Source organism: Protopterus annectens, chromosome 3.part1 (assembly GCF_019279795.1).
Source record: "Protopterus annectens isolate FY-2018-M chromosome 3.part1, PAN1.0, whole genome shotgun sequence".
Taxonomy (NCBI): Eukaryota; Metazoa; Chordata; order Ceratodontiformes; family Protopteridae; genus Protopterus; species Protopterus annectens.
The window spans coordinates 1,897,447,692-1,897,472,421 of record NC_056732.1 but is presented as its reverse complement, the minus strand read 5'-3'; the positions used below and the strand labels follow the sequence as shown (position 1 = coordinate 1,897,472,421).

Below are 24,730 nucleotides of genomic sequence, written 5' to 3'. Positions count from 1 at the left end.
GAGTTAGTAATAGAATTAAGGGTTCCTAGCTGCGAAGCAATTTTTTCTTGAGCCCCTGCAGCTGTGGGATCCTGTACTACTTCACCTAGCTCCTTAAGGATATCCCTTTGGAGTCTGGTGAAGTGACATAAGTAGTTCAGCGAGCGCATAGCAAAGGTCGCTGAAGAGAACATCCGCTAACCATACGTATCCATGGTCCTAGAGCCCTTATGAGGAGGATGGACAGGTGCGGAAGGATCTGCAAGTTCCTTCTTAGTGGCAGCCGCCACCACCATGGCATCAGCAGGGACACCTTTCGTGAGGAATTGCTTGTCCGAAGGGGCAGTAATAAATTTAGAAGGCCTCCTAGGAACTGGCTCTACAGAGTCAGGAGCAGCCCAAGCCTTTCGAGCAATAACCTGCATAAGGGGTCGAAGGCGGAGACACCCAGGAGGTGGAGGGCCGAGATCCAAACGCCTCCAGGTATACCGACTCATCCTCAGAGGGATTATTGGAGGGCCAGTTTCCCCTCTGTTTAAGGAGTTCTAGGATGTCTGAAAAGGAGACATCCTCGGAAGGGGATCTTGGGGATCCCTCCGACTCATCTAAGTCGGTATCTGAAGTGGTAGACTCGGGGCAGGCTACGTGTTTCCTCTTACAGGTCCTCTTCGCGGGAGGATCCCTGACTGATCAGGAGAATCCTCGGAAGAGGGGGTTCTTCCCAGTGGGGAAACCTGAGGCGGAGGATCTCTGGGTCCGGGAGCAAGAGAGATGGCAGAGATATCGACAGGCACCATAGAGGGAGGAGCTAAGGGAACAGACTGCTGGCTGAGTCCAGTGGCTAGCACACTCTTCATGACCTCGAAGGCTCCCCTCCCAGGGAGGTCCGAGAGAACCCGTTCCGAAGAACCAGGAACTCCAGGGCCCACCGAAAGGGAAGGCTCCGAGGCAGATGTCGGAGCCGAGCTCACCAAGGCCGAGGCTCCAAGGGGAAGAGTGGGGTCGGACAAGGGTCCGATGCCACTCACCCCTCGGAGGAGACCAGGAAGCCCGACCACCGAATCCCTCTAAGGAGGGCCTCGAAGAGGAGATAAGAGTAGAGGCTGAGGGAGCAGAAGGGGGGGGTATCTGTCCCTCAGCCATAGCAGAAACCATTCCCGAAGACTCCAGCTCCAAACTCTGAGGTAGAGTCGAAGGAGGAACTGCAAGGGGGTGTGGACTAATAGTCGTCTGTTGAGACTGACTATGTAGCATCTGGGCCAGTGCCTGTGATTTTAATAATCTACTGACCACCCTCTAAATCATGGTCAGAAAGCCTGGATGACCGGCTCTGATGGCTCCGTTCCGAGAGGAGAGGCCGGAGCCGAAAGTATCGGTTCCAAGGAAGGGGACCTGGACCTCTTCCTCGAAGGAACCATCGGAGCCGACGAACCCATGGATGCTGTCGGAGCCGACAACTTTTCAGCACCGACAGAAGGTCTCGATGCATCGGCTCCGGCCGGAGCCGATACAGACATAAAAGTAACGGTGTCGGAGCCGGTCGGCGCCGACACCAAAGCCTGAGCCACATGGTGGTCGGAGCCAGTCGGAGCAGACACGATGTGACCGAACCAGTATCGGCACCGATAGCCATCGGTGCCGAAGGTTTGAGCAAACTAGGATCGGCTCCAGCCGGAGCCGATCTCGACTCTGAAAGATTCGGAACCGAGGCCGCAGGCTTAGAGACAGAAGCCTGGGCCTTGGAAGACTTGGAAGTCTTAGTCGGGGCCGACTTAGCCGGAGAGCCCTCCGGTTTAAGAAGGCCCCTCAAAATCAATTTGTTCCTCCTCTCCTGCAGGACTCTCTGGCTAAAAGAATGACATATTGCACAGGAGTCCTGCAGGTGGAGAGGTCCCAGGCAGTATAAGCAAGAAGTGTGACCGTCTGTCAGAGACATCTTCTGACAGCACGAGTCACACTTCTTGAAGCCTGAGACCCTTTCCTTGGACATAGTTGTAACAACACACACACACAACACAGTCCCAAGAAAAAGTTATCCCAAAATAGACAGATAACTAACCTCTAATACACACACACACACACACACACACACACACACACACACACACACACACACACACACACACACACACACACACACCCTAACAAGGGGGGGGGGATGGGAGGGGATAAGACCTGACTAAGAAAATAAAGGAGTGAGGGATTTTCTAGTCAGAAGGGACTTAAATTAACTATAAACATTAAAAAATAAAGTTTTAAGTTGAAAAGGGGGCTAAAACAGTGATATCTAAATCACTTACCAGGAGCTGGTAAAAGGAGGACCTCATCAGCGAAGCGGCAAACGAGATCTGGGTACTTACCGCCTTGCATCATGGGATATGGGGCTGCCTCGAGCTGGTAAAAGTGACTCTCGAGCTTAGCAAGTGCTGAGTCGGAGCCGAGGATCGGCTCCGAACCCATCAAGCAAGAATGAAGGCGAGATTGACAACTTAACATCTTCACTTTTACAATGCTTTACCCCACACTCAAATCAAGACTGGATTATTAGCGATTTGCCTATTAAGTTTTTATGGCAAGAGACGCAGAAAAGAGTGTTTATATGGAACAAAATGACTGCCAAGTCCAAGTTAAGCAACATGAATACTAAAAGTTTCAAAACTTGCTTTCCTAAATTAAAGAACCACAAAATCCAGAAATTTCCAGTGCGTCATCACTAAGATGTTACCCACAGCAAATAAAAATCACAACATGCTCACCTGTACATGGCTCTTGTATTTCTTCAGACAGGCTGTATCATCCTCAATAACAATATCACAAGTCCCCTGAAGAAAGTTAAGCTCATTAGCATCAACTTTAATCTTTACAGCTCCTGATGTAGAACTTGATGCCTCCTCTTCCTGTTCCTCTACTGGATCATTAAGCACAAATTCAATGTGAGATCGCTGGCAAATTTCACGGACTTGTCTGCAAATCCGCACTAAATCTAAGAAAAAGAAAGACATGAAAAAGCAATTAATGATACCACATTACAGATAGGTTAGGAAATTACCATACTTCTCACTTGAAGACAAACTGATAGCATTTTCTCCCCACAAGCTTCCCGAATAATCTCCCCACTGAAACCACATTGTAATATCAGAATTTGCTTGATGTCACACAAGATCAATATGCCACATACTAAAAATAATGGATAGCATGCATCTATGCATCACAGTACTCTTAAGACTTCCAAAGTTGCAAATATGAGTAAATGAAGACATACTGTAGCCCAGAATCCCTGAGGGTATGGCTTCAAAACAACTCAAGTTACCAGAGGAAATTTTTATTTGTATTTGACAGCTGTGATAAAGCACATTGATCCACAAGACCCCTTTGCAGACTCAGCCTGGCAAGCACTGTCTGGTTAAGTGACTTGCCCAAATACAATTAGGCAAATAGAGACTGAGGGACAAACCCTGAACAGAGGAAATCAGCCTGTTAGCAGCTATCATTAATTCTCTATGCCAACTGCCAGACTATCACATATACCCTTTATAAACTGTGTACGAAGTGCAAACCATTAAATTGTGGCAAGTCATAATCTGCTGAAAATGCAAATGGATAAAGTTTTTTACCATTACCCACAACAGTAATCCCAAGAAGAAGCTGTGGGAGGAGAATAGTTAGATCTAATGTTAACCTAAAATGACAAAATACATACTTTCAGGGGAAATCTGTAGCGGCATGCACAAACATGTTCAAAACTATTTCTGAAATTCTATACAAAATGAAGATATCAATGCTGCATATCCCTGGCGTTTGCATTTTTTTAGCATGCTGTGTTTCTTCATTACAGCTGCTGCAAGAAATGAGTCAAATCTGGTATCCACAACTGCATGTGCTAAGGGCAAGAACTAATTAAAAGTACACAAATCCACTTAAGAAAACTTAAGGAACAGACTAGCAACAAATTTAAGATGGGTATAACTAAAGAAGCAATGACAACTCTGCAATTTAAAGTCTTACTATCCAGGTTTATTGGCAGCACACACGTGCATACAGTTGCTGCGTAAGCACTAAACATTTTGCTTGGAAATGAGCACAATACAATGGCAGCCTATCAAGGGTAAAGCTTTTTTACCCTCCCACTGATAGACTGATCTGAGGTTTGGCCAGCTGTCACCCCATTGAATGAATGAGGCAGTTGAAAGCAGGTGAGGGCACCATGGCCTGCTTCTTCATTCCAGGATAGTCCAGTTGGCCCATATGCTCATCTATGGGTGAGAGTCAGGTGGTACTTAACATGCCAGCTTAGTGCTCCTGTGCAGTGACCTTCCTTTTTTCCAGAGTGGAACACAACCTCCCTTCCAGCAGCTCTATGAACTCCAATGCATGCCATCTGCCACAGGAAAAGTGCCTACTCATGCTCACTCATCTAGGTGGATATGCACTATGGCTGCAAGTGCTCATAGACTCACGCTCCACAGGTAAAACACCTAGTGATCCTCTTAAGTGTCAAAAAAAGTGGTGAGCCAAAACTGCCTCTGCAACCCTATGGCGGACAGGCCAGCAATGGGCAGTCACTCCCATTCTCCCCTGCCAGGTGCTCCAGATGCTAACTGACCTGAGGCTGACAGGTCAATAGTCCGGGCTTTAATCCTCTAATTCACTGAATGTGAAGATCAAGGATAAAGTCTAACATCATGCATATCGTCACCCAGTTTACTGTGACTTGTATCTTTTCTTATACATTTGCTCAAACATGAAAGTGAGGTTTGATTCTTGCACTTTTCACAGAATTAATGAAATGGTGAATTTCAAAGGTGTTTTAAAAATATAAACCATTGCGGCATTAATTTAGCTGATGCGAATGGGCATTAGGATCATATGATTGGTTTAACTATAATTATTTAATGCATCCTTTTACTCAGTCTAAAGAATTCCACCTTACAATGAAAGCACTTGTGTGTTACTTTATTTACTTACATATTTTTAGTCTGACTGCTTTATAAGGTTCAGCTATTATTAGCTTACAGTGCAGTTTATAACCATTAACCCTTGCACTAAAATGTTTCCATCAATTTTTTGTACTCTGTACTCTTTTGTTGACAGCAGGCCACTCTTCCATCATAGAAATTGTAGCCTTCAAGTACGTAGGAGAGTTCAATTTTTTACATGCGACTAAATTATGCCATAACTTGCAAGTTATGTCATTCTGTTCAACTGCAATGTGGATCTCTACATGTACAGTACCACTTGCTACCTGTACTAACTACACAGCCCAGGCACAAACTGTTCAAGGTAGTTGCCTGTCTCCACCAGCATGCGATTCCCCAAGTGATGCCGCCTAGCACCCCCCTCCGCCAGATTCTCATATTCCACTTCAAACTCCCAACCTGTGACTCTGGCCTCAAGCTAGGAAAGTTGAACTCAGACTTGCTCATGGTGCAAGTGAGTGGTAAAACACCTTATAACACCTAGGAGATTAGCCCTGGCTCCAGAAATCAATCAGTGTTATTGTTACTCCTGTTAAAGTGTGATAACATACAGATGACTAGAACTAAAAGCATCACCGTTACTGCATCAGCATACATGGTGTGCAAAACACTTGCACAAATGCCACAGAGATGCAGGCTCTGGCAAATCACATCCAAACTCATTTCATAAGTTATGCCCCACCTTTGTGCTGCAGCATCAACTGCTTACCAACTGCCAATCAAATTTACTAAGCAGCAGTTAAATCTCAAGGTGAAAATTTTGTTCAGCAAGTTCCTTTCACAGACCTTGTTGAATGCTTTGCATAAAACAAGAAGTTATGTACTTACCATAATGTTCCATGTGTGTTGTCCATCTCACCTTCACTCTGTACTGGTTGGTTTCAGAACCGATCCTTGGTTCTGACTCGGCCTATACAAAAGCGTGAGCACTTCCACTGGCTCGTGACTGTAACTCTATCCCATCATGCTTGGGGGAAAATACCCAGATCTAGTTTGCAGATAAAACAGTTATAAAGCCATAGCACTAACCTGTCCTACAGACCAATGAAAAAAGGTCAGATCACTTTATTTACCAAATTGTAACTGCTCGTCCTCCAGGAACGAAAGGCTGGGGGGGGGGGGCTGGGGGGGGGAGTGGGATGCAAGAATGAAGGCGAGATGGACAACACACATGGAATGTTATGGTGAGTACATAATTTCTTGATGTGACGTGGTCCTATCTTATCTTCATTCTGTACTGGTTGGGACAGCATCCATAGCACCATCTTTCTTGGGTGGCTCAAGGGAGAATATTCTTCAGAATAGTGGACTCAAAGGAGGCCCTGTTCCTTGAGTCCAAATCAACTTTGTAATGAGTGATAATATGAGGTCTTACCCATGTTGCTACAGCGCAAATGGTGTCAATTAGTAGCCTTGCTTGGAAGGCAGACGAGGTTGCTACAGCCCTTGTAGAATGACCTTTTACTCTACCTGGGAGCTCTTTGTTTCGAGATTTGTAAGCAAAGGTAATAAAATCTGAAAGCCACTTTGAGAATGTGACCTTTGATATAGGATCACCCTTTTTGTGATCTGAAAATGATATAAACAACTGGTCAGACTTTCTGTGGTCCTTTGTCCTATGTAAGCGCAGTTGCCTATGCACATCTAGTTGGTGGAGCATATATTCTGCCTTGTTGCTATAGTTGGGAAAGAAGACTGGTAAATCTATTGGCTGATTTAAATACAATTCTGAGCATACTTTTGGTAGGAAAGATGGGTTGGTACATAAAGATGCTCTGTCCTTGTGGAAAAGCATGTAGGGAGGCTTGATCGATAGTGCCTGTAGCTCCGATACTCTCCTAGCAGAAGTTATAGCTACCAAAAATATTGTCTTCCATGTCAAAAACTTTAGATCACAGGAAGATGCCGGTTCAAAGGGAGAGATAATCAGGCGGGATAATATAAAGTTTAGGTCCCATGTCTTTGATGGGAGGTCCAAGTAAAAAAAATACCTTTCAGGAAAGCTTGACAGAGTCTGTAGGACATAACCTTTAGTCTCCATTCTCCTATGTAAAAATTAGAAATGGCTGCTAGTTGAACTCTAATAGTAGCCGCAGCTGCACCTTCATTAACAAGTTCTGCTAGGAATTCTAACACGGAGGATATGGGAGCAGTGAACAGGTCAATGTGATTGAGAGCCCAAAGGGAAAATCTCTTCCATTTGCTTCTGTACAATTTCCTGGTTGAAGGCTTGTGAGAAGAAATTAATTAGAAGTTATGTGGATCCGATCTCGGATCGAGCCGCAATTCAAAAGCCAGATGGAATATACGTGGTGACATAACTTCTAAAAAATCTAGTAGGGCAGACTTCATTCGTCTGCCCAACCAAACACGGGACTTAAAGTTTAGCAGGAGGCGAACAGCTGATCTGATTTCCTGTGGCCAGCTGTCCTGTTAATATAAAACGTAATTGTCTATGAACATCCAAGGAATGCAATTTGTATTCTCCTTTGTTTGAATACAAATTGATTGACTGGTTAATGTTGATTCAGAAGAAACCTTCGAAGAAAGTTTTGCATTTTTTCTGTCATAAGGGGAGCTGTATCATGACCAATGTGATAATGTGAGATAGCCCAATTGTACCTTAATCGTGGAAGAACTAGCCCCTTGATGAATAGGTGCTGAAAAAGATCCAGTTTCTTCTCCTTCTGCCCATAGAGAACCTCTTCCATTTACTCCGATAAACCTGTCACCAAAATGGCCTTGACGTGAAGAGATACCGAGTCCTAATTAAGGTTGGAATTGAGCAGCCAAGCTGTCAAACTCAGGGTCCGCAGATTTGGGAACTGGCATTCCCAGAGGTGAGAGATGAGATCGGAAATGGAGACCATACAAAGGGGAACCAAGGTTGTCGGAGGCCAGAATGGGGCAATGAGAATCATTTCTCCCCCCAAACTGTTTTTCTGCAGAAGCCTCTGCATCATCTTCTTCGCTACGATCTGGTTTCTCCCTGCTTGTTGATATACCAGACCACCCGGAAAAACCACAGAAGGGGGAGTCCCTGCATTGAAGAAACCGCATGCGAACGCGGCATGAATCAAGCGCGAATAGCTGCCGCCATAGAACCTAGGGGTGCAGGATTGCCGCCACATGACACCTCAGGCTGGCTCCTCTATGAAATCTATAATTTTGAGAGGATCAGAAAAAGATTTCTCCGTTGATCGTGATGCCCAGCCTTGGCTGAGTTGAAGAAAGTAATCCCTGGCTGTAATCCCTGGCAGGTGGGTGGGTCGCTACCACCCACCGCTAGCACAAACACACCCTGGGGCTGAGGTGAGACAAAGGGGAGGACCCTGAACTGATAATGACTGACATCCTCTACACATCCATCTAGTCTCCCTTCAGGAAGAGGGGAGATAGATTGGGTGACCATCCTGGAACTTTGCTTGGTTATTGACAGGTTCAACTGGGGGAAAGGTCCAAGATTCTTAAGTCCAGTCTTCTTTTCTTTCAAAACCAAAAGAACCTGGAGTAAAACGCTAATCCTCTTGATCTGGGGACACGCTGGATGGCTTTTTTTTAGCAGCTGCTCTCGATGAAGGCTGCCCCCTTTGGGTCGGTGGAACATCTGGGAGGCTGCAAATGTATCCTATCTATATACATCTGATCCTAACCCTGGTGTTGTGTGTTGTATGGAAGCCCTCAGAATCGAAGAAGGCCTCCTCACCGCTCCAGAGACGAGGAGACAGCGACAGCTTCAGGGCTGCTGCGCAGGTCTCTCAGGTCTCTCAGAAAGGTTCTCTCTCTGGCCAATGCCCCTGGGAGCCCCCTGCCTCCTGGCACACCCGCCCCTCCTCCTCCTGCCACGGAAGGGACTGGTATCCGGGCAGGTTGGGGACTGACTGCGACTGAACCACATCTTCTTCTGTCCTCCTTTGGTCTTAGAGAAGGACCACTGGGGAGCTGAGAAGCGGACTCGCTTTAATCAGATCCCGCTAATGACATATGATGTGCCAGTTAGTTCGCCAGCTGAGAAGGTCGCTGAACTAAAAAACTCGCAATTCAATGCGATCCATCGAGCGGGACTCCTTGCCCGGAGGATGGACGGAGGACTCTCCTGGGCCAATTCCGTCTTCAGTGGACTCAGGGGAGTCATGTGCCCCTCCTCTGCACTTACGCTCCGGTACTTCATCGGGGCTGCTGTCGAGTACTCTTCAGCGGACATCGAGGCTGTGGGGGCCTGGGCCCGCTGGGGGCCTGGCCCAACTGCAGCCGTGGCAGGGTGGGCTCCGAGGCAGGACGGGGGTCGGATGTCTCGCCAACGTGCTTCCAAGCCGGGGAGCCAGCTCTGCCCCCGAGAGCCCTCTAAGCCACGGATCCCCGATGCGAGACGATCGCGTCGAGTCGAGCCCCGCGGACCCGAGGATCAGAGTGTGTCCTCCCTGCTGAACGCGACGACACACCAGCTCCCTCGATCGATCGGGAGGCTCCTCGCTCGCTGAGAGGAGGGGTCACCGCACCAAGCACACAAGGGATGGGACGGATCCGAGGTGCTCAAATCTGCACTGCACGCGCTCCGAACCTGTGCCGTGGTATGGGGGAGAAAAAGGGGGGGGGAAAAAGGGGGGGCCCCTCCCGGATTGGGGGCATTTGGGGGATGGATGAATCATCTCATGTCCATCAGCTTATCAGCCAAATCGAAAAAGAGAGGAGAGAGGCCAGACCCCACCCTAGAGAAGAACCGGGGACCCTCTCCTGGAAGGTGCCTCCTCCTCCCTCGGGTCCAGAGGAGAACCGAGGAGTGGGAGCCGAGGAGGAGGAAGACTAGAAGGCTCAGCAAACAGGTTTTTGAATGAAGGGACAGAGGCCAAAGCAGTATCTGGGTGAGGTCAGTCAGGGCTTTGGCAAGGGTTATGGGTAAGAGGATCCGATACCCACAGGTTGCAGACGAATGAAGTCTGCCTACTTCAGATAATATGTTTCACTGTAGGGGAAATGTCTGTAAGCCTAGCTATATGTGGAACTGGAGCAGCCAAGCTGTCAATTTGAGGGTTTGAATTGATGGGTGCAGCACCCCTGACGCATGGGCCAGGTGGTCTGGAACTGGGTCCAGAATCCACAGCTCCTCCTGGAGGTGAGGCCAAAGAAAGGGGAACCATATTTGATGAAGCCAGTATGGCACGATTAGTATTACTCTGTTTCCAACAAACTTGCTTTCTGTAGGACTTTGGGGATCAATGGGAAGGGGGGAAAGGCATACAGTAGGCCGGGGGGCCAATTGTGTACAAGTGCATCCTTTGGTGACTCCCCCAGACAGGGGATTAAGGCAAGGTAGCTGCTGCACTTGGTATTCATGGATGTGGCGAAGAGGTTGCAGCAAGGCTGGCCCCACTTGCGGAAAATCTCTTCTGCTATTTCTTGTTTTAGGGACCACTCGTGAGTCATCAGGACTGCTCTGCTGAGTTTGTTTGCTATCACGTTGGACTTCCCTGGGATGTGCGTTGTAGTCAGAAAATACTGGGAAGAGACTGCCCACTGCCATACTCTTAGGGCCTCTCGACAGAGGGGGTAAAAAACCTGGTTCCTCCGTTTATGTACCACACAACTGACATGTTGTCTGTCTGTACAGCAATAGTTCCCAGTGCAAGAGAGTCTTGAAATGCTTGAAACACTAACAGCACTGCTCTCATCTCTAGGACACTGATATGCAAGTGGGTCTCATAATCTCGCCAAGTGCCTTGGACTGTTCTTCCCAGATAATGCCCACCCCCCCATCTGGGAAGCATCCGTAGTCACTGTGGCTAAGGGTTGCGGAAGGACAAAGGATCGACCTAGTGTCACATGCATGGAATGAAGCCACCAACGAAGGTCTTTCTTGCAAGATTCTGTTATAATAATTTGGTGAGACAAGGGTAGTTGCTGCATGGACCACTGAATGAACAGCATCCATTGTAAAATCCTCATGTGCAGACGCATCAGTGGTATCAAGCCTATTGCCGCTGCCATGGTATCCAACACTTTCAGGATCATCCTTGCTTGTATCTTTTTCCTGGAAAGTAGATGTCTGACGATGTCGGAGGACTTGAACTCTTTTGTGGGGAAGCTTGGCCAACATCTGTCTTGTGTCTAAATCTGCTCCTATAAACGTGATATGCTGAGATGGCAACAAGGCAGATTTTTTGTAATTTACTGTGATCCCTAGGTGAGAGCATAGCTGTATGGTGATGTCTCTCGCTTATGTTAGTAAATGCTTGGTGGTGGCAGTTAGGAACCAGTCGCCTAGATATGGAAACACTCTGAATCCTAGACACCTCAAGTGAGCTGTGACTACTGCCATACATTTGGGGAACACTCTGGGGGCTGTAGTGAGACCAAAGGGCAGAGCTCGAAGCTGGTAGTGAGTGGCTCCCAGCGGAAAGCCCAAGTGACTCCTGGATCGCCTATCTATCTTGATGTGGTAGTATGCATCCTGGAGGTCTATAGAGCACATCCAATCATCTCTTCCTAGGAAGGGAAGTATCAACTGCAGGGTTACCATCCGGAACTTTGACTTTTTTGCGAACTTGTTTAAATTGCAGAGATCCAAGATGGGTCTCCAGTCTCCTTTTTTTGGAACTAAAAAGAACCTTGAGTACGTTACAGATACAATCTGGTCTGCGGGGACTGCCTGAATGACTCTTTTGTCTAGCAACTATTGTATTTCTAGAGTTGTCTGATTCCTTTGACTGGGTGGAACATCTGGGGCATTTTTTTGAGTGTGGGACGGGAGAGGAAAAGGGTATGTAGTAGCCTCTGGATGCAATCGTTTCCACCCATTTGTCTTTTATGATTTCTTGTCAGGCCATTGGGTACAACGATAAGCGACCCCCGACTGCCTCCAGAGTTGGACAGATGGGCCTCCTTTCAAGAACAATGAAAGGACCTACCAAGGAAAGATTCCATGTCCCTCTGGTTCTGCGGACGTCCTCTGCTATGTGGTTGGCGTCTTCCATTGGTACTTCCACCTCTGCCCCTGGGGGAGGCGTCACCACGTGTGTCCTGGAAAGCTCTCTGGGATTTTCAAAACAACATTCCCCCCTTTCCGATCTTTGGGGTAAGGTCTAGCAGGTAGAGAGAAACAGACTCCAATGGCAGAGAGGGTCCTTCCTTCCTGTTCACACCTGGTTAGTGCGTATTTCACTTTCAGCCCAAACAGGGACGAGCCATCAAAGGAGGTGTTAAAGAAAGAAGGCTCAAAAGGATTTGCAAAGTTACAGAAGTGCATCCATGAATGTCTCCTCAGGGAAATTTCCTGTACCCGCTGCCCTACTCGCTACATCGGCTGCATAAGAAAAGCTACAGAACCTTGGCGGGTTATTTCCTAGTTCTTTCAGGAGATCACTCTTCAATCTAGTAAAATGGGTCAGGTAATTCAGCGATCTGAAAGCAAAAGTTGCTGAAGAAAAGGTGTGCTTTCCATATCTGCCCATCGTTTGAGACTCTTTGTTCAGCAGATGGACAGGTGAGGATGTCTCTGACAACTCCTCCTTGGTGGCTGCATAACTTCTACAGGGACCCTCTTAGTAAGTAACTCCTTTCCTGCAGGTGCCGTGATGAACTTATTTGGTCTCCGAAGAAAGGTTCCACTGAGTCTGGAGACTCCCACACCTTTTGACTAACTACATCCATGAGTTTGTCGAAAGGTGGAGACACCCAAGAGGTGGAAGGGTGAGACCTGAAAGCCTTCAGGTATACGGACTTCTCCTCAAAAGGGATGATGGGTGTCTGGTCACCTCTCTCTGCTTAAGGATTTCTAGGATGTCTGCAAAGGAGACATCTTCAGAGGTTGACTGTGGGGACTCTTCTGACTCATTAAGGTCCATGTCAGAAGTGATGGACTTGTCCGAGGAGTCTAAATGCTTCCTCTTGCACAACCTCTTCCAAGGGACCTCTTCGGAAGTGTATTCCGGAGAGGTTTCGGGGGAAGAGGGCTTCACCCAATGGGTCATTCTAAGGCTTTGGGTCTCCACGCCTGTGTGAATGTGATGGTACTGAAACAGACACTGGCGCCATAGAGTGAGGAGCTACTGAACCTGAGAGTGGAGCTATCTGAGGGGACAGCACTCTCCTCATCAGCTTAAAGGCACCCCGCCCCTCATTCAAGGAAGCTCCTAGTTCTGAGGAACCAGAAGGCATTCCCGGAGCCAGAGGGGCAGCCTCGACCGGACTCGACTGGACAGCGTTGGCTTCCAGATCCCTCGAGTTCTGATGGAACCAAGGAGGTCAGAGCAGAAGTCGAGCCCAAAGATCCTAGAGCAGGTCTCAGGTCCAACGCTTCTACTACAATCAGGTCCAAGCACTCTGGCTCCAAGATCCCCAATCCAATCAGAGGAGGAATTGACTGAGGGGAAATGTTTTTTGTCAGCTCCGAATCCAGACGGGTTGGAATCGACAAAAGCTTGGCCAGTGCCGGTGTCTGCAAGAGTTTCCGTACCACTCAATCCATGTTGGCATCGGAGAGGCTCCTGGAGGATCGAGAGGAGGGGGTACGAGATCTGGCATGGTGCAGTATAGGCGATCTGAGGATTGGGGAGACTGGCTCCAGTGCCAGGGAGCAGCTCCATATCTAGAAATCCATCCTCCCTGAAATCACAGAGGGAACCAAGGAAGAAGGTTTTTCGGGCCCAACAGCCTTTGGGTTCAAGGTGCTACATTGTCACATTTTTTGAACTTGGAGGGTCTCGACTCTTTCGGATCCTTAAACATAGTGAAAGAAGAAAAATACCACAGCAACAGCAATAAATTCTGTGAAGAACTAGTAGTTTTTTTTTTTTTTTGGTTATAACTGCCACACACACATGGAGAAAAGCCCTCTAACTTAAATGGGCTAGCTAGGTTGTAGGGTAACAACAACAAAAAACAGTCACTAATTTCTAAGGCCTAATACATATGTGAAGGGAAGGACCCTCTAACTCAAACGGGCCAAGCTGCTCTCTAACTTAAATAGACTAGCTTAATAAAGGAGAAAAAACACACTGCAAAAATGACTAACAAAAGTATTTGAACAATTTAACAACACTAGCAATATAGTCAAACACGCGATCAGCCAGGACAGGATAGGAATATGGCCTTGAGGAAAAACGAGGCCACCATCAAGTAAAAAAGAAAAAAACAGCCAAAAACAGTTTAGCAAGGTTAATTCACCTAAGCTTAAAAACAGAGAAACTAACACAAAGTCGTCAATCAGTAAATTTAACAATGAAAAATTGTAACATAGAACAAAATGAAGAAATCACTTAGCCAGAGCCAGTGTGAAGCACCTGATCTGTTTAGCGGCAAACGAGATCTGGGTATTTTCCCCTAGCATGATGGGATAGGGTTACAGCCATGAGCCGGTGGAAGCGCTTGAGCTTTTGTATTGGCAGAGGCGGAACAGAGGATCGGATCCAAACTCAACCAGTACAGAATGAAGCCGAGATAGGACAACATCACATCTGCAGTTAATTTGTCATGTAATACATGACCTATACTTTCTGCACAGCCACGCTGCAAAATATGCAGTCTGCACCATACTTAGGACATCTGAAGCCCCTTTAACTCAAAACAAAAAAGTAACAGTAAAACTCTTTTACTCTGAAACTGTAGCAAACTGCCAGAATTGCTACACATTGAGCACTTCAGAAGTGACAGCAAATGCAGTACCAGCATTCATTTATGAAGTAGACATACCTTAGTCAGTTCTGAACTCCTGCATCACTGGCATTTGCCGACTGCACCCATTTAACAGTTTGTGTCTTGGGGAAGTCACAGACTTTGTCCCACTCAAATTATAATTTTTGATTCCTATTCTAATCACAACCTCCTCCAATAAGTATACACATAAACAGAGGAAATGCTGTTCTGAAATTAAGTACCCATAAAAACAGAAATTTATAAAGATACTACTCAAAGTCACTATGTTTTATACAGCCTCCAATACAGCAAGGTATCTAACCATACAATACGGTGTTTTATTTATTTAGTTATTTATATTTGTTGACCGGGAGTGTCCGACTGGACGCAAGTCCATTTTCAGCGGAGGCCCGGAGAGAAAAGTTCCACAGTTAAAATAAGCAGACAGTAGTTACATTGGATTACATAGCGATTAACAATTTACATAGCAATTAATTACAACATATTTACAGATGAAGAACATAGTACATCAGTAGACAACTAGAATCTGTATCTGTGAAGTACATAAATAGAAGTTATGTGCCTACCATAACGTTCCATGTTAGCTGTCTTCTTCTCGCCTTCTTTCTTACTGGATGGGTTCGGAGCAGATCCTCGGCTCCGACTCGGCCACTCTAAAAGCTCGAGAGTTGGTTCCACCGGCTCGAGGCTCCCCTTATATCCCACAATGCTAGGCGGTAATACCTCAGATCTCGTTTGTAAGCTAGGCCCAGCTAGGAAAAAATCCAGAAACACTGGAAAGGGGAAACCCACCTCTATAACATAACAAAAAGAAGGTGACCTACAACCTGATGAGGGAATATATACATAATACAGTATATACATATATACAAATAGAGGTGGTAGGAAAAAAAGGTCACAATCAAACTCCTCTAGGTCTGTCCAGGCTAGGGGGAAGGAGGGTGGGACGCAAGAAAGAAGGAGAAGAAGACAACTAACATGGAACATTATGGTAGGTACATAACTTCTATATGTTAAGTTGTCTATCTCGCCTTCATTCTTGCTGGATGGGACCGCGTCCCTAGCACCTTGTCCCGGGTGGCCTATCGGAACAGACTCTTGAGTACAGTGGAACCAAAGTTAGCTCTGTGTCTAGAAGCTAAGTCCAACTTATAATGAGAAATGAAAGTGTGAGGAGTAGCCCATGTAGCTGCCGCACAAATCGTATCAATAGGCAGCCTGTCTTGGAAAGCTATAGAAGTAGCCAAAGCTCTAGTTGAATGAGCCTTAGGTTTGTTTGGCAGCTTTTGATGCCTAATCTCATACACAAAGGAAATCAAGGATGTAAGCCATCTGGAGAGTGATACTTTCGAAACTGGAAGGCCCTTTCTGCCTTCTGCATAAGAAACAAACAGTTGGTCAGCTTTTCTGGTCTGTTTGGTCCTATCCAAATAATACCTTAATTGTCGATGAACATCTAGCCAATGTAGTTTTTGTTCAGACCTGTTAGAATAGTTAGGAAAAAACACAGGAAGGTCAATGTTTTGATTTAAGTTTGCCGGAGAGGCTACTTTGGGTAAGAAGGATGGGTTGGTCCGTAAGGATACCCTATCCTTATGAAACAAAAGGTAAGGATCGACTGCAGAGTGCATGAAGTTCAGAGACTCTTCTAGCCGAAGTAATGGCTACTAAAAAGAGTGTTTTCCAGGATAGCAATTTCATTGAACACGAAGCTGCAGGTTCAAAAGGGGGAAGGATCAAAGATGTGAGAACTAAGTTAAGGTCCCAAGAAGGAGGAGGATTTCTAATAGGAGGCTTGAGAAGAAAAACTCCCTTCAAAAAGGCTTTGCAAAGCTTGTGAGACATGATGGCAGAGTCTGAGATTCCAACATGAAAGTTAGATATAGCTGCCAATTAAACCTTAAGAGTAGAAGGAGACGAACCTGCGTGGAATAGTTCGGCTAAGAAATCAAGGACCGATTGAATGGAAGCAGTGAAAGGATCTATGTCCCTTCCTTGTGCCCAAAAGGAGAAATGTTTCCACTTACTAAGATAAATCTTCCGAGTGGAGGATTTGTGGGAAGCTATTAAAATATCTCGAACTGAGTGAGATATTAGAGGAAGCCTGGCTAGGGTTGGAATTGGAGGAACCAAGCAGTGAGGTTCAGAGAGGGGAGGGAGCGATGTAACTGACCTGACTGATGGGTCAAAAGATCTGGAACTAGGTCTAGATGCCAGGGTTGCTCCAACAGAAAACGGTGCAGAAAAGGGAACCAAACCTGTCGAGGCCAATAAGGGGCAATGAGGACCAAGGAAGCTTTCTGAGCGATGGCTTTCTGTATCACTTGAGAAATTAGTGGGAAGGGAGGAAATGCATACAGAAGTCCCCGGGGCCAATCTTGGACTAGAGAGTCTCTGCTGGGATGGCCTGGTAGAGGAAAGAGGGTGAAATAATCTTTGCACTTGCTGTTTTGGGGAGTAGCAAAAAGGTCGCAGCAAGGCTGGCCCCACTTCAGAAAAACTTTTTCCAACACTGAATTTTTCAGAGACCACTCGTGAGGCATGAGAATAGCTCTGCTCAATTTGTCCGCAATGACATTGGACTTCCCGGGGATGTGCGTTGCTATCAGAAACCGCTGAGAAGAAATCGCCCATTGCCACAGTCTGAGTGCCTCTCGACATAGGGGGTAGGATCTGGTTCCGCCTTGTTTGTTGATATACCACACTACAGACATGTTGTCCGTCTGAATTGCTATCGTTCCCATCGGAAGAGAGTCTTGAAGGGCCTGCAACGCTAAAAGCACTGCTCTCATCAGGTTATGGCTGACAAAGTTTGCAGATGACTGCAAACTGGGCGCCATAGTAGAAAACACATCTGACACAGATATCCTTCAGAAGGGTCTCACAGAAACAGATAACTGGTGCCAGAGCCATGGCCTAAAGTTAAATGCCAAAAAATGCATAGTCATACCCTTCGGGAAAAACAAGGTTACCCCTAGCTACCAAATAGGTGGCAATCCACTGAGTACAGAAGAAGTTATCAGGGACCTGGGGACCCAGGTTGATAGTAGTCTGTCATTCGACACCCATGTAGCTAAAGTAGTTAGGAAGACCTTCTACATTGCCCACCTTATCATGAAGTCTCATCTAGATCAAGGAGGTCATAGTCCTCATCAGACCAATGATTGAGTACAATGCCCCATTCGAATGTATCTGACCTGGCAGCTGGAGAGGCCACAAAAGTTCCTCACCAAAAGGATAAAGGGTCTCAAACATCTGTCCTATGCTGCCCGACTGAAAGAACTCGCTTGCTCAGAGGTGACCTTTGCCTAACATACAAGGCCATGTCAAACCCAGATTTGATGAATATGCTTCACCTCAAAAATCTAGATCCGTCAGAGCCACAAGGCGGGAGACTTAAACTATTAATAGGGCGTGCTGGAGGGATAGATTCATCACCCAAAGACTCCTATGCTGTGGAATAAAATCCCGGTATATGTGAGGCAGAGCACCTCGCTGGCCTTGTTCAAGAGAAATCTTGACCAATGGATGGGAGATCGCAGATATACCCCAGGGATTACCTCAGTGTCACTGCTCAACAGAGGCACAGCAAAATAATGGGTATAGTTCCCCATACTAAAGGGGTGGTGTAAGCCACAAAACTATGGGCTAGGCTTGTAAATGCCCTCGGGCAGATAGCCTAGTATGAACCTATGAACCTATGAACCTATGAACATTTATATGCAAGTGGCGTTCGTAAGGTTGCCATATGCCCTGGACTGTCCGGCCCTGATAATGCCCCCCCCCCCACCCGATCAGGGAGGCATCCGTTGTCAGAGTAGCAACTGGAGGGGGAGGGACAAATGGTCTTCCTAAGAAGAGCTGGGGGGATGAAATCCACCAAAGAAGGTGATTCCTGCATGCTTGCGTTATCACAATGGTGTGGGACATCAGCAGTTGTTGGTATGACCATTGCGTGAAGAGCATCCATTGTAAGATTCTCATGTGAAATCTGGCTAATAGAAGTAGAGGGATAGCAGCTGCCATTATCCCCAGTACTTTTAGGACCAATCTGACTTTGATTCTGTTGCTGTGGAAAAGAAGAGAGACTAGTTTGTGTATGTCTGCTATCCTTTGGTCTGTGAGTCTCGCTGACATGCTGACTGTGTCTAGATTTGCGCCTATGAAGGTAATAGCACGACAAGGTGACAAAACAGACTTTTCGCAATTTATTGAGATACCTAGCTTTCGAAAAATGCGAAAAGTGTAGTCTCTGGCAAGTAGTAGAAGATGCTTGGTGGGAGCTGTAAGGAGCCAGTCGTCTAAGTATGGAAACACCTGGAATCCTTGACGTCTCAGGTGAAAGGCAACCACTGCCATGCATTTGGTAAACACCCGGGGGCTGTGGTGAGTCCAAAGGGCAGGGCTCTGAATTGAAAGTGACTGGTTCCCAGCCTGAAGCGGAGAAATCTCCTGGAGCGTCTGTTCATTTTATATGATAGTACATCCTGGAGGTCTATAGAGCACATCCAGTTTTCCTTCCCCAATAGGGGTAGGATGGATTGCAACGTGACCATCCGAAATCTTGTTTTCTTGACAGACTTGTTCAAGATGCTGAGATCCAAAATTGGCCTCCAGTCCCTGTTTTCTTTGGAACCAAAAGAATTTGGAGTAGATTCCGGATCCTAGCTGGTCTGCTGGAACTGGCTGAATGGCTCTTTTTGCAAGCAACTTTGATATTTCTAACGCTGCTTGCTCCCTTTGAGCGTGTGGAACATCTGGAAGGGACTTTTTTGATTGATTTGGAATGCGAAAGAACGGAATGGAATAGCCTTCGGAAATGATGGACTGTACCCACTTGTCTTGAGTTAGAGATCGCCAGGCTTCTGGGTACAGTGATAGTCTTCCCCCGACTGCCTTCGAAGGTGGACAGTCGGGCAACACCTCAGGGATGCTGAAAGGGCTTATCGGAAAAAGTTTCTCGATTGCCCTGGTTCTGCGGACCCCCCCTGCCCCTAGGGCGGCGTCTACCATTATTGTCCCCCCCCCTGCCTCTAGAGGGGAACCGACTCTGTGCGTCAGACAAAGCCCCTTGAGATTGCTTGCGGAACCACATCTTTACACTTTTCTGGCCCTTGGGGTAAGGCCTAGGAGGAGTAGAAAAACGGACTCCGACGGCAGAAAGAGTTTTGCCATCCGTCTCGCACCTTGTCAGGGGTTTCTTTCACTTGAGGACCAAAAAGGGACGATCCATCAAACGGGGAGTTAGTGAAAGACGTCTTAAAGGGGTCCGCAAAATTGCACAGCCGCATCCAGGCATGCCGGCATAAGGCCACACCTGTACCTGCGGCTCTGCTCGCTCCATCAGCCGCATATGAAAGAAGGCGCATGGAGGAGTTAGCTATCGAATTGAGGGTAGCCAGCTGAGCGTTCATCTTATCCTGAAAACCCGCAGCTGTTGGATCCTTTAATATCTCACTCGCTTCCTTGATCAAGTCTCTTTGAAGACGAGTGAAATGACAGAGGTAGTTCAGCGAACGCATAGAAAAGGTCGCTGACGAAAACATCCGCTTCCCGTACCTGTCCATAGACCTAGATTCCTTGTTAGGAGGATGAACAGGCACTGAAGGATCAGCTAGTTCCTTCTTGGTGGCAGCAGCTACCACCATAGCATCCACAGAAACTCCTTTAGTCAAAAATTGTTTGTCCGCTGCGGCGGTGATAAACTTTGAAGGTCTCCTGGGGTGGGGTCCACAGAGTCAGGAGCCGTCCAGGCCTTTTGCTACCACCTGCATGAGGGGTCAAAGGGGGACACCCAGGAGGTGGAAGGGCGAGAGCACGCCTCAAGATACACAGATTCATCCTCCAAGGGTTGAGGGCTGGCCAATTCCCCTCTGTTTTAAGATCTCCAGGATGTCTGCAAAGGAGACATCTTCAGAGAGCAGGGGAACCTTCAGAATCCTCTAAATCCGTGTCAGAGGTGACAGACTCAGGTGAGTCTATGTGCTTCCTCTTGCACTTTCTCTTCCTAGGGGGCTCTCCTGCCAATTCAGGAGAGGCCTCGGAAGAGGATGAGATCCCCACTGGGGATTCTTGAGGAGCTGGCTCTCTGCGGTCTGGGATGAGGGAGTGAGAAGAAATTACCTGAGGCACTGAGGAGGGAGGGGCGGACGGAGCCGACTGTGGAGTTGAACCAGGTTCCAACACACTCCTCATGACCTCGAAAGCACCCTGTCAGGCAGAGCCAGAGGTCTCCGCCGAAAAGCTGAAAATCTCCCTCGGCACCGACAGTGATGGCTCTGAGGCCAATGTCGGAGCCGAACTCACCAACCAAGCACCGAGAGGGAGCGGGGTCGGACAAGGGTCTGATGCCACTCACCCCTTGGAGCCGACGAGGAAGTCCGGCCGAGATTCTTCCAAAGAAGAAATCGGAGCAGACGGCGCCGAGACAATTGTATCGGCTCCGACGCTGCCACAGTCTCGGTCTGAACGCCCGGCTCCGAACTCAAAGGAGTCGGAGGAGGAACATTTTGAGAAATAGGATTAAGCATCGACTGATGAGTCCGGCTCTGAAGCATTTGGACCAGTGCCTCGGACTTAAGAAGTCGACTCACTACCCTCTGAAGGTCATGGTCCGAAAGTCTCGACGACCTAGAGGAGTGAGATCTATGGCTCCGTTCAGACAGCAAGGGAGATGCTGGAGCCGAATGAACGGAGCAAAGAGACGGTGACCTAGACCTTTTCCTAGTTGTCGGTTCCGATAGTCTTATCGGAGCCGACTCAGAGATTTCCAATACCTGCTTTGGCGGCGAGGGAACCGAAGAAATAAGAGTTCGAGTCTCATCGGCTCCAGCCGGAGCCGATGTTGTAGCAGACTTCGACGCCTTAGGTGTTGACTCAGAAGCTGGAGCCGACTACCTAGAAGCCTTGGAGGGTTTACCTGAAGAAAGAGTCGGGCGACCCTCAGGTTTCAATAAGCCTTGTAAAATAAGCTTATTTTTTCTTTCCTGCAGGACTCTAGGGCTGAAGCCATGGCATACAGCACAAGAGTCCTGCAGGTGTAAAGGTCCCAGGCAGTACACACAAGAAGTGTGACCGTCTGTCAGAGACATCTTCTGACAGCACGAGTCACACTTCTTAAAGCCTGAGACCTTTGAATTCTTGGACATTTTAAAGAAATAAAGTGTAATCACCACACAAGCACAAACACACCGATTACACTATTCACTAAAATTAAACTAATAAATTTAAACTAATAAATTTAGTTAGTTTTAAAAATCCCTACAAAAACACATACACTCCACTACTAAGAGGGGATGGAAGGGCCCGAAGGCCTAAGGGAAGAAAGTACAGCTTTGTACCTACCATAAATGTAGATGTCCGAGAGGTATGCATCTGCAGTCCTAACAAATGGGTTGTCCTGGCCTCAGGCAGCCCTTTGGTCGGCCGGATTCCAAAGTCTGGGTCTGGCCTTGGCTGATGTCGCACTTCACCCGACGTCATAGCTGCAGTTCAGCGGGTATAAAGGCATCAGCCAATGCCATTTTCCTCAGTGTTTCTTGCCCCAGATGCCAGGTGCCCTCTAGGAAGGCTAAATTTGAATAAATGCAAATGTTTCCAAACAATAGAGAGCAAATAGAAATAAACATGTATATACATATATACAAACAAACACACCATAATAGATTCCCCCAGCTAGCTACAAGATGGGCAAATACCCTAGGAGTACCACAGAGGGGAAGGAGGGTGGGTAATCCTGACTGCAGATGCATACCTCTCGGACATCTACATTTATGGTAGGTACAAAACTGTACTATGTCCTTCAAGGATGCATCTGCAGTCCTAACAAATGGGTAGAATACCATAGCCAAACTGGGGAGGGGCACTAAGGAGGCACTAAGTTTATGGTGTAGTTAAGATCCCTTGCAAAACAGCAGTGGCAAAACCTGCTCGGGATCTGGAGTATAAAGGTAGATTATAATGCTTGGCAAATGTATGCACGGAGCTCCAAGTAGCAGCCTCTAAAATGTCTTTGGTAGCCACTCCTCATAAGAAAGCTGTAGTAGTGGCTGTAGCCCTTGTGGAGTGAGGTCTGATGTTTTCTGGAGTTGCCTTTCCATGAAAAGAGTAACAAAATCTAATGCAATTTCCTATCCATTTTGAGATTGTTTGTTTTGAAATTGCTTTTCCTTCCATTCCTGTTGCATATGCTACCAGAAGCTGGTCAGTTTTTCTATTGTTCTTGGTTCTGTCCAGGTAGTAGCGCAATTGTCTGTGCACATCCAAGGTGTGCAGCAATCTTTCCCCTGTTCTGTGGGTTGGGGAAGAATGTTGGTAGGTGTATTGCTTGGTTTAATGATACCCTGGAGACCACCTTTGGCATAAAGGTAGGATTAGTTCTCATGGACACTCTATCCTGATGGAAGATAAGGAAGGGCTGTACTGCCATTAATGCCTGTAATTCAGAAACCCTTCTAGCTGAAGTGATTGCAAGCAGGAATGCAGTCTTCCAAGATAAGTACTGTAATTCTGCTGTTGCTGCTGGTTCAAAAGGGGGAAGTGTCAACTTTTCTAACACAAAGTTAAAGTCCCATGTAGGCAATGGAGGTTTCCTTGGTGGCTTTACATTTTAATTCCTCTGAGAAACTGCCTGAGTAGAGGTTGAGAAAAGACTGGAGGATCCATGTTGTATTCTGCTGAAATTGCTGATGCATGAATCTTAATGGAGGAGTAAGAGACCCTTGTGGAAAAGCTCTGCTAAGTATTCCAGGATGTTAGCTATGTTTGCCAATGATGCATCCACTCCTTTTGTTGCACTCCAAATGAGGTATCTTTTCCATTTTGCTGTATAAGTTTTCCTTGTTGAGGGTCTGCGAGCCTCCAAGAGAATGTCTTTAACCCTTTGAGATAAATCTGGGTTATTTTTCCTTATGTAATGTTCCAAGCAGCTAGCTGCAGTGTTTTCAAGTTTGGATGCAGGATTTTGAAGTTGTTCTGTGTTAGCAGTAGAGGTAGTAGGGGTAGAGGCCATGCGTGTTCCCGGGACATACTCCTCAGTAGCGGGTACCAATGTTGCCTTGGCCAATCTGGAGCTATCAAGATGATCCTCGGGTGTTCTTCTTTGATCTTCAGTAGCACTTTGTGCATCAAAGGAAGAGGTGGGAATGCATATGCTGTCAGAAGGATAGGGAATCCACCTTCCAAGCAAGTGGGTGGTATGTCCTTGTGCAGAATTTTTTTCAATTGGTGGTTGTGTGGGGATGCGAACAGGTCTATTTCTGGCAGTCCCCATTTCCTTGTGATGGTTTTGAAGATGTCTGGATGCAGCATCCATTTGTGGGCATCCGTGGTGGTTCTGCTTAAGGTGTCTGCTAGAATATTTTCTTTTCCTGGCACAAATATGGCTTGGAGCTGAATGTTGAGGCTCAGGGCCACATTCCAGAGGTCTATTGCCATCCGGCATAGAGGATATGAATGTGTGCCTCCCTGTTTGTTGATATACCACATAACTGTGGTGTTGTCCATCCTTATCAGCAAATGACCCTGTTGAAGGAATGGTCTGAATGTCTGAATTGCCTGTTTTACTGCCAGCATCTCCTTTTGATTTATGTGTAGGTTCATCTGGTCTTGAGTCCATAAGCCTTGTATGCACTTGTCCACCATGTGTGCCCCCCAACCGAGGTCTGAGGCGTCCGTGGTGATAGTCTGGCTTGGGTGAGGCCTGTGGAAGGGCAGTCCTTTGTTCAATTGACAGGCCTGGGCCCACCACTGGAATTCTTGCTTCAGGCATGGAATTATTGGAATTTGGGTTTCTAGGCTGTGCTTGTGCTGAGACCATAAATTCCTCAGGTACCATTGCAACTTCCTCATATGTAGCCTGGCATGTGGGATTAATATTATGCAGGATGCCATGTAACCCAGGGCTTGCAGGATTTTCCTTGCTGTAAGGTGGTTCTGCGTTAATGCCATGAAATAGAGTGGTAGCTGCTTCTGTTTTTCTGCTGTGAGGAATGCCATCTGGTTTGATGTGTCCAGTTCTGCACCCAGGAAGGTTATCCTTTGGGATGGTATCAGCCTTGACTTTTTTGTGTTGACTGTGTATCCCAGGGCTTGCATCTGGTGAATAACCTTTTTTAAATCTTTTG

At 46.9% G+C, this 24,730-nt stretch overlaps 1 protein-coding gene across 2 annotated transcripts in view; it reads right to left on the bottom strand.

Annotated features, from left to right (window-relative positions):
- Positions 1 to 24,730, bottom strand: part of LOC122798813 — a 2,048,867-nt gene that overhangs the window by 582,704 nt on the left and 1,441,433 nt on the right. For both annotated transcript variants that reach the window (XM_044067935.1, XM_044067936.1), the window contains exon 18: positions 2,736 to 2,962. In XM_044067935.1, coding sequence (XP_043923870.1) covers positions 2,736 to 2,962 — 227 coding nt within the window. The remainder of the gene's footprint in view (positions 1 to 2,735; positions 2,963 to 24,730) is intronic.